Source organism: Lithobates pipiens, unplaced genomic scaffold, assembly GCF_037356315.1.
Source record: "Lithobates pipiens isolate NorthernLeopardFrog02 unplaced genomic scaffold, aLitPip1_a1.2 Scaffold_28, whole genome shotgun sequence".
NCBI classification, from domain to species: domain Eukaryota; kingdom Metazoa; phylum Chordata; class Amphibia; order Anura; family Ranidae; genus Lithobates; species Lithobates pipiens.
This window is the reverse complement of record NW_027507789.1, coordinates 7,137,994-7,148,617: the sequence shown is the minus strand read 5'-3', so window position 1 is coordinate 7,148,617 and position 10,624 is coordinate 7,137,994. Positions and strand designations below refer to the sequence as shown.

At 44.5% G+C, this 10,624-nt stretch overlaps 1 protein-coding gene across 1 annotated transcript; it reads right to left on the bottom strand.

The window, feature by feature from the left end:
* Nucleotides 1–271: 271 nt before the first annotated feature.
* Nucleotides 272–9,855, bottom strand: LOC143935041 (uncharacterized). The gene is made up of 2 exons (XM_077458627.1): nt 9,254–9,855; nt 272–7,890 (listed from the first exon to the last, which is right to left on the bottom strand). Exon 2 carries the CDS (start codon nt 5,946–5,948, stop codon nt 4,653–4,655), a length of 1,296 nt encoding a protein of 431 aa, XP_077314753.1. The 5' UTR covers nt 5,949–7,890; nt 9,254–9,855; the 3' UTR covers nt 272–4,652.
* Nucleotides 9,856–10,624: the final 769 nt, after the last annotated feature.

Sequence of the window (10,624 nt, the reverse complement as noted above, 5' to 3'; positions counted from 1 at the left end):
TAGTTCCTAGCCCTGAAGATGTTTACAATCGAATGCTCCTGCTACAGACAAACACATGTACACACACAGTAGGGCTAATGTTGGGTGATGGCCAAATAAAATACCAGCGTATATTGATGGTGTGGGAAGAGACTCAGAGAACCTGGGGAAAACCAATGCAAACAAAGAAAGACATATACACTCCATGGAGACAGGGTTGAGTTAAAAAATTTTTTATACACAAACGAAAGCTTTGAGTCACATGACCCATTCACATTTTTTGCTTGTCCATATCTTTTCACCGAAGCAACATGAGAGTTGATGGTAGGGGTGAACACCAGAACTGGGAGACTTCTTGTCCATTGCTGGTGACATGTTTGAACTGACTTTGGCATCTAGTGGCCTATTTAAAGCACTGGAAGATCATTTTTGAGTGGTTGTCAGCTCCTGTGCCCCGTAAATATACCCTGCTTGTTCCTGTCATATATCTGGCTTGTCTTCTGACTACACCTGGTCTTGATGCCTCAGGTACCTGACCTCTGGCTTGCTTCTCAACTCGGCATCTTGCTTATCCCTTTGGCTCATCTTCTGCCTGTTTGATACTGACCTTAACATGGCTCCTGTTTACGCTTTCGTCTTCTGAATCTGTTCCTCTGCTGCTCACCTGTAGCCTGCCTGATTTGTCTTCTGGCTATGCCTGATCTTGATCCCTCAGGTACCTGACCTCTGCCTTGCTTCTTGACTTGGTACCTTAGTCATCCCTTTGACTCATCTTCTGCCCGTATGATGCTCACCTCGGCCTGGCTCCTGTTTACGCTTTCGTATTATAAATCTGTACCTCCAGTGCCTGTCTGTTGCCAACCTCTGCCTGTCTGACCATGTTCCTGCCTCCTAATTCTGCAAATCCCGTGATGACATCTGACACAAGTTTCTGTTCTTCAGGTTTTACATCATCGCACGATCTGCTGGTCAGGACTTACTGCAGGCCCCCCATGCCACTCTTTGTCCTGTCCTCCCCTGTCATCAATTCCCAGGGACAAACAGGACAGGAGGTGCAAGGGAAAGCCCTCTCATCAGTTCAGGCCTCTATTATTACGTGACAGTTGGTCTCAAATGTGTACATCTGGGTACCTTAAAGGTCTATGTCAGTTGACTTTTGTTAATGACTGAACTACTTTTTTCCCCATACCATTCAATGGTAATAAAAAAGCGGCCTAAGGGTCCTTTCACTTGTCTGCCCGGTGGACTCCGCTTGCTGAGCGGGGGATCGTTCCGCTGACCCCCTCTGAGCAGGCAGATGACAGGCCCGTCTCCACTCACTGTGAAGAGATGGACCTGTCAGAGTACTGCCTGTCCGTTTTCATTCGAACCTATCCAATCCAATTCACCAGACAGATGGAAAAAAGGGTCTCCATCCGTCTGGATTTCACGGACAAAAATCGGATTGTAGAGCAGCGGGTGCCAGTGGACATGTCATCTCTGGCATCCACCACTCCATAGGAGTGAATGGAGCATCCGATCAGGTCCGCCTGAAAAACTGACAGGAAAGCCTGTGTGAAAGGAGCCTATAGCATGTTTATGCAGCTCAGAGTGGGGCCAAATGACAATCAGAAGGAGGTCAACGGCACTTGTCAATGAACTTGGAACTAAACTCAATGCAAGGAAAATGCACATGAAAGTACACAGCATTTGCCTATCAACTAAAGCCCAAAATCGATTGACACAGACCCTATCTTGCCAGTGAGTCCATGAAGAGAACGGAAAAAGATACAATTGTACCATCTCCATAATAGAAACCGTTATCCTCCCACTCAACCCTATAAACCAGGCTAATTCTAAGTTTGTGGTCTAGTAGAAATTTACCTTACCTTACAGATTACCAACATCTGTGAGTTTCGATCATGTCCTTGCACGGTTTTGCACATTTAAAACACTGGTACATCTTCTTCCAGCCAGTTCACACTAATGTCAGCTTTACAGATTGAATCCTGGCAAAGTAAATGGATTTCCTGTGAAATTTGTGAATAACACAGAATGTTCCTTTAGATGGAATTGAGCTTTCAGTAGTCTGAAGTCAACAAGAAGTTTCACCAAATTTAAAACACAGTTCCACTTTTGATGGTTTGAACTTTTTACATATACACAGCGCTATACATTGTACAGTACATCCAACGTCCCTACCCTCAAGGACCTTACACTCTAAGCTTACATCAAGGTATCAAGGATCTCACGCTTTAAGCTCCTTGATACCTTCATACATACTAGGGACAATTTAGACAGGATCAAATTAACCTACAAGCATGTCTTTGGAGTGTGGGAGGAAACCCATGCAGGCACAGGGAGAACATGCAAACTCCAGGCAAGTAGTGTCATGGTTGGGATTTGAACCGGCAACCCTCTTTACTGCTAGGTAAAAATACTATCCACTACACCACTGTGTGGCATGCGCCGTAGACAGCGGCGCGCAGGCGCCCTGGGCAAGCCGCAGATCGCTGCGATATGCCGCGAGTGTCGGCTCCCATGCGCATGTGCGGGAGTGACGTCATCGCTGCTCCAGCGAATCACAGTGCCGGAGCAGCGAGACCCACCAAGAAGATGGACGCTCGCAACTACAGGGGACAGCGGTGACTTTGCTGGCTCCTGTGTCAGGTAAGTGACACATAATGGACTACTATGCGATGCATAGTAGTCCATTATGCTTTACCTTTGCAGGGAGACAAAGAGGAAGTAAACCCATCAGGGTTTACTTCCTCTTTAAGAGGGCCCTGCTTGTGGGGAAGTGCAGTATGGGGTGGCGCCAGCAAACACTCTGACTGCAGATAACAGAATTTGTATTAATGCAGCATCCAACAATTCACAACAAAATGGTGGTAAGGCACCCGACTGGGAACACTCACACAATATAACAGCAAGGTCTCAGATTTGCCAACAGCGTCTGTCTTAAGGGGCGAAATGTGGCCTGGCTGGTCTGTACCCAAATGGGGAGATTCCCAAGAAGGATGGCGTGTCCCTACCCTTTCTCTACTTGTCTGAAACCTCTCCCTCCTGCTAATCACGGTTCCTGTCAGACGGATGACCTGTCCCTACACTGCCCACGCGTGAAATGCATGCCAAAACTTTGGGCCAGGGTCTTAAATACACTTTGCCTGACCCAAGATGGCCACCAGGGTCACATGGGGTGGGAACATCCAACCCGATATCTCCCCCAGTAACCCAAGAAACCATGTTCCTCTTGACTTCCTCTCCCCCTGCACTGCTGCTGCGGTTGAGCGCCACCTGCAGTGGTGAAAATAGACTGCACTTTCATACATGCTCATAAGAGCTTACAATCTAATAGGGTGGGGCAAGTGGTACAAAAGGTAATACCTGTAGGGGATGAGCTGATGGAAGAATTAAAAGTTCAGTTGGTAGGTGGAGGTGGGATAGGCTACTCTGAAGAGATGAGTTTTACAGGGATCACATAAAGGTGGCCAGAGTAGGAGATAGCTGAGTAGATTGAGGTAGAGCGTTCCAGAGGATAGGAGAGGATCTGGAGAAGTCCTGAAGACGAGCTTGCGAGGAGGAGACAAGAGAGCTATAGTGCAGGAGGAACAGAGAGAAAAATGTGGGGGATATTTGGAGACAAGATTGATAATGTAGCTGGGGGCAGAGTTGTGAATGTTTTTTATATGTTGTTGTTAGTATTTTGAATTGAATTTGCTGGGCAATCAGAAGCCAGTGGAAGGGATTGGCAGAGAGGGGTGGCAGACACTGAGCGGTTGGTAAGGTAGATGGGTCTGGCAGCAGCATTCATGATAGACTGAAAGGGGGATAGCCTGCTTAGAGGTAGGCCTAAAACTGCCATGCCATGCACCGTGGGGTGCCTTGAAGTTTCTTCAGGGGTGCCTTGGCAAAATGCCTAAAAATTGCTCCAAAATTGTATACGAGCCAGCAGATGGATGAAGCCTGCCTTTTAGTTACACAAAGCCACAGGTTTTTATTGTGCACCATTACGACCGTCTAGCCACCAGCGTCTTAACAACCTATGACCCTCCACTGCTCCTCTCTGTTAGTGTTGGGGGTCACATTAGCTGAGTGATGGAGAAAATCTGAGGGACAAGAGAAACATTGGAATACCGCTCAGTACCAGTGTGCAAAAGTGTATTGGATATGGAAGAATAAATCACCCCCAACGTTGGATGTCCTACGTGTGTGGATTATGTAAAAATATTAGAATAGTTTTTTTACATTTTAGAATAGGGTGCTTTGAGATTGTCCACAATTTTAGAGGGTGCCTTGAGATTGTCCATAACTTTAGAGGGTGCCTTGAGATTGTCCATAATTTTAGAGGCCGATTTGAGATTGTCCATAATTTTAGTGGGTGCCTTGAGATTGTCCATAATTTTAGAAGGTGCCTTGAGATTGTCCATAATTTTAGAGGGTGCCTTGAGATTGTCCATAATTTTAGAAGGTGCCTTGAGATTGTCCATAATTTTAGAGGGTGCATTGAGATTGTCCATAGTTTTAGAAGGTGCCTTGAGATTGTCCATAATTTTAGAGGCTGACTTGAGATTGTCCATAATTTTAGAGGGTGCCTTGAGATTGTCCATAATTTTAAAAGGTGCCTTGAGATTGTCCATAATTTTAGAGGGTGCCTTGAGATTTTCCATAATTTTAGAGGGTGCCTTGAGATTTTACATAATTTTAGAGGGTGCCTTGAGATTGTCCATAATTTTAGAGGGTGCCTTGAGATTGTCCATAATTTTAGAGGCTGATTTGAGATTGTCCATAATTTTAGAGGGTGCCTTGAGATTGTCCATAATTTTAGAGGCTGACTTGAGATTGTCCATAATTTTAGATGGTGCCTTGAGATTTTCCATAATTTTAGATGGTGCCTTGAGATTTTCCATAATTTTAGAGGGTGCCTTGAGATTTTCCATAATTTTAGAGGGTGCCTTGAGATTGTCCATAATTTTAGAGGGTGCCTTGAGATTGTCCATAATTTTAGAGGCTGACTTGAGATTGTCCATAATTTTAGAGGGTCCCTTGAGATTGTCCATAATTTTAGAGGGTGCCTTGACATTGTCTATAATTTTAGAGGGTGTCTTGACATTGTCCATAATTTTAGAGGGTTCCTTGAGATTGTCCATGATTTTAGAGGGTGCCTTGAGATTGTCCATAATTTTAAAGGGTGCCTTGAGATTGTCCACAGTTTTAGAGGGTGCCTTGAGATTGTCCATAATTTTAGAGGGTGCCTTGAGATTGTCCGTAATATTATAGGCTGACTTGAGATTGTCCATAATTTTAGAGGCTGACTTGAGATTGTCCATAATTTGAGAGGGTCCCTTGAGATTGTCCATAATTTTAGAATCTGACTTGAGATTGTCCATAATTTGAGAGGGTGCCTTGAGATTGTCCATAATTTTAGAGGGTGCCTTGAGATTGTCCATAATTTTAGAGGCTGATTTGAGATTGTCCATAATTTTAGAGGCTGATTTGAGATTGTCCATAATTTTAGAGGGTGCCTTGAGATTTTCCATAATTTTAAAGGGTGCCTTGAGATTGTCCATAATTTTAGAGGGTGCTATGAGATTGTCCATAATTTTAGAGGCTGATTTGAGATTGTCCATAATTTTAGAGGGTGCCTTGAGATTGTTCATAATTTTAGAGGCTGACTTGAGATTGTCCATAATTTTAGAGGGTGCCTTGAGATTGTCCATAATTTTAGAGGGTGCCTTGAGATTGTCCACAGTTTTAGAGGGTGCCTTGAGATTGTCCATAATTTTAGAGGGTGCCTTGAGATTGTCCATAGTTTTAGAGGCTGATTTGAGATTGTCCATAATTTTAGAGGGTGCCTTGAGATTTTCCATAATTTTAGAGGGTGCCTTGAGATTGTCCATAATTTTAGAGGGTGCTATGAGATTGTCCATAATTTTAGAGGCTGACTTGAGATTGTCCATAATTTTAGAGGGTGCCTTGAGATTGTCCATAATTTTAAAATGTCCCTTGACTGAAAAAAGGTTGAGAAACACTAGCCTAAGAGAAGGGAGTTGCAATAGGGAGTCAACTGAGGAGAGAAGGACAGAAAAATGTGGCTCTAAAAAGGAACAGTTGTTTATAATAAGTAACAGTTGGGTACAATAAAGCTTTAGTGCCGTATAAAAACCTTAAGCAGTTAAATAGTACATTTATATATACAGATCTCTATATCAGAGCTAAAAGAGAGACATCTGAGGAGGGAAGAGGGAACAGAGAAATTTGGTTCCAAATAAGGGAGAGTTGAAAGCTATGTCAAAATACTTCACAACATGTCCGCTTCCTGGACATGGCCACAACAGGTGTGTATTTGGGAGCGGATAATATCGGAAACATTGGTTCATGTATCTCTGGACATGTGGGCTACGCTTTTCGTTTACGTGCGTGAAACCCACCAGCTTGAGGAATGTTAGGCTGGTGGAATGGTTGTAAATCTGTTAATTTGGAGCACTGCATCTTGTTTATCAGACACAGGGTGGTCCAGAGCAACTAATGCACTCCCCAATCCAAACACAGCCGTTGAGATGCCGGCTGCCTAGGTTACCTCAGAAAGACATCTGACATTTGACACAGAATGGGAAGCTGAGGAATGTCAGGAATTCTGTGACTCAACAGTGAGATTTATTATAGCCGATCTGCCCCGTAGAGAACACTTAATTCAACATTGTTAGCTTGGATGTGGTACATTTCTTGGGAGATTAAAAGCTTACATTTGTTGTCAAACCATATTGAGAGGTCATAGGAGCCATTTTGCACTGGAATTAATTTTTTTTATTTTTTTAACGGATTGGCAGATGAGCGCTGTTCCCTTTAAAGTAAATCTGTGCGTCCATAAAGGTAACAAACTAACAACAGTACTCCTTAATGGGAAACACTACATAGTGCCTGGTGGTACCTGTACTAGGAAGTAAATCAGCCCTTATACAAAGGCATAAAAGGTCTATAAAGACGTAGATGAGCGAGTTTGGGGTGGAGGAGCTTGACTGGCCTGCACGGAGTCCTGACCTCAACCCGATAGAACACCTTTGGGATGAATTAGAGCGCAGACTGCAAGCCAGGCCTTCTCGTCCAACATCAGTGCCTGACCTCACAAATGCGTTGTGGAAGAATGGTTAAACATTCCCATAGACGCATTCCTAAACCTTGTGGACAGCCTTCCCAGAAGAGTTGAAGCTGTTATAGCTGCAAAGGGTGGGCCAACTCAATATTGAACCCTACGGACTAAGACTGGGATGCCATTAAACTTCATGTGCGTGTAAGGGCAGGCGTCCCAATACTTTTTGGGAATATAGTGTATGTGCAAAATGCAATAAACAAAGTCCCATGAAATTATCATGAATTCAGTGCAAAAGTCCTTCATAAATGTCTTCAGCCTTCCAACCATACCCTTGATTATATCCCAGAAATACAGACAAGACGACGCGTTTCAGGGGCTTTGAAGTCCGTCTTTATCAGGGCTGGGGGATAAACAGACATGGCTGAACGCACAGAGAAAAACCGGAAAGGAAAAGTTGCGTTTTTTCAAAAAGTCAACAAGCATTTGCAAACAAGGGCAGGCGTCCCAATACTTTTGGTAATATAGTGTATGTCCAATAAAATCGAATTTCTTCATAAATTTAGGCCAATGTGTATTCTGTACATGTCTTTGGTAAAAAAAATAAAAATCCCAATAAGTGTATATTAACTGGTTTGTGTGAAGGTTATAGTGCCTACAAACTATGGTATATGTATTTGAAAATTGATCAGTCCTGATGTACTCATTTCTTGAGGCCCTAAAAGGCCAGGACAGTACAAATACCCCCCAAATGACACCTTTATGGAAAGTAGACAGTCCAAGGTATTTGGTAAGAGGCATGGTGTGTTTCTTAAAGTTGTAATTTTTTGGTCACAATTTTTCTGAAAATGAACAAAATAAATAAAATTATTATTTTTTTCACAATTTTTAAAACTTTTTTTACATTTTTATTTTTTAAACATTTTTGAATGTCTTCAGAGTAGTTAATTGCCACCATAGTGACACTGTGCTACTCTGGGGGGAAAAGTTATCGTGGATATATATATATATTTTTTTTTACCCTGCTATTCCTTATAAAGTGATGACCTCTATATAAGCAATAGCTGTAGTTGTCATGAATAGGTTTCCCATTCCTGAACAGCTTGCTTTTAATTATGATCTGTGATCACATGGTACAGGTAGCCAGGTACCATGTGATTGCTTTGGGCCAACAGTAAGCAACAGTGTCGGCTGGTGCTCAATTTTCTTGGCGGGGGCTCACGCCCCCCCCCCCGCGCCAAACAGACAACCCACCCCCCCTCGCCCTGCGCTCGATCGATCGCCGCTTTACTCCCCAGTGCTTGATCCCCGCATCGGTCGCCCGCCAGGCCCCCTGCCAGCCCTGTACTTACCCCATCCAGGTCGTGGCTTCGGCAGCCTCCCCCCGTGTCTCCTCTCAAGTCCCGGCGGCCGGTTCTCCTCCCGGCCAATCAGGACTTAGGACTTGCGGCCAATCGGGTCTTAGGACTCCCAGCCGATCGGGTCTTCCTGATTGGCCAGGAGGAGAAACTGGAAGACATTAGCGAATATTAATTTGCTAATGTCACACAACTGGGTGGGCTCCAGGTGCAGTGCTCTGCACCCTGAGCCCATCCTTTTTTAAACCAATTAGAGCCTCAGGCTCTAGTCATGTGCTTCTAAAAGAAAACCAAATTGGAATCCTTGCATCCGGCGCCCTACATGTAGATTAGGGGGCGGGCGCATGGATTAGAGGGGCCATGCATGAGCGGCCCCCATTGGTAGGCAAGCTGTTTATGTCCCACTGTTTTTGTTATAAAATTGGCACGCTCAATTTCTATGAAATTATTTTTCGACACACTGTGCTCAAAAGGTTGCCTACCCCTGCACTATATCTTAACCGATTGTATTTTCCCAGGAGGGGGGGTTGGCCCGGGGAAGCCGTCCCCACCAGAAGAACACAGTAATTATTGCTACCGTGTTTTACCAAAAATAAGCCCGGGTCTTATATTAATTTTGGCAAAAAAAGACCCAGTAGGGCTTACTTTCGGGGTAGGGCTTCACATGTGCTGTCTACTCTCCCCATCTCCCTCCCTGCTTGTCAGGCCAATGGAACTGAGTAAAAGTGGGTGTAAAAAATCCCGAAATGCACCGTATTACACATCGCAAACCGTATTACACAATGTAACTGTGATAAACACCCTGTTACAGAGCCGTGACTTGCCGATCCTCTCTTCCCGCACTGACCTTAATTTTCTGGTGCTGTCCAGGGCATGCTCCAAGCATTGCAGAGGGAGGGGGGTCTGAGATCCCCCGCTGGCAGAAGAGGCGAAGAAGAGAGCAGTGGGGATCAGCTGAGTGCCGCTCGGTGCTTACATGGCCCGCCGGAGCTTCCTTCCACGTTCCGAGTACTGCAGAGGTGGAGGCCAAGATCCCCCGCTGACAGCTGGGAGAAGAGAAGGAGATCAGTGGGGGATATGCTGAGTGGCGAATGGCTCCGCACAGAAGGCATTAATCCAACATAGATCACACAATATAACACTGCAATAAAGTGCATTTTAGGATTTTACAACCAATTTAAGCTAGGGCTTATGTTCGGGGTAGGGCTTATATTGCAGCCCTCCCCAAAAATCACAGTGGGGCTTATTTTTGGGGTAGGTCTTATTTTTGGTGCTAGCGATAATCATATGTAAAATCTGGCAGGCTGGTCATACCCAAGTTTTCAGATGCCCATACATGGTTCGAATCTCAGCAGGACCTGGCCGAGATCTGAACCGTCTATGTCCGGCCAAAGACCTGTCTCGGAACAGGTCCATCAGACCTCATTGGATCCCCCCTTTCCAGAAAGACATGACGGTGCTCATATAGTCCTGCAGACTGCATGAAAATTAAATATTCCATCTTTCTTGGAACCTTTAAGCCATGACAGATGGTTTTCTTCCTTTTCCAGCGGCTGACAAATGTATCTGCTAAGGTCATTATCACACGTCTTTTCCGTTAGCTTGTGGAGGCAGCTACGAAAAAAAGCCATTACCTACCAAACGGACTTGGGATGTGAAATGCTTTGCCAGGTTTTATTCCGACCTGCAGGAATAAGATTGTCTCACCTCATCACTCTGGAAAGCCAACGTGTATATTACGGAGAAAGAGGGAAACGTTAGATGCTAACATTCCAGCCGATATTGGTTTATAAAGAAAAAATAAAATAAAAAGCAAGGCTCTACTTACCTGTGATGAGGTCATCTTCACAACTAATGAGATTCCCCTAAGTGGTGTACAGAGCAGGTTTTGGTCATTTTTCTGCACTGATGACCCTCTCGCCCCTCAAGCAATGAAGGTCTCCATAGACAAAGCATCGAATAAAGCATTTCTGGCTGATCCCATGTCTGTAGGGCAGCACGTGACACCACTAAACAAGCGATTATACCAAACAAAGCCATCAGACAGGTTGCAAGAATCTTGAATGTTTGCTATTTGTTGACCCAGCGCCATGACTGTCTGCCCAGGACTCTCCCTCTTCCATTGCCTACAGCAGGAGCAGGCAAAGTGCTTCTATATGGTGCAGAAGCTGACCCAATAAACCCAATGCACGCACATCCCAATCATTTACCAGTGTTT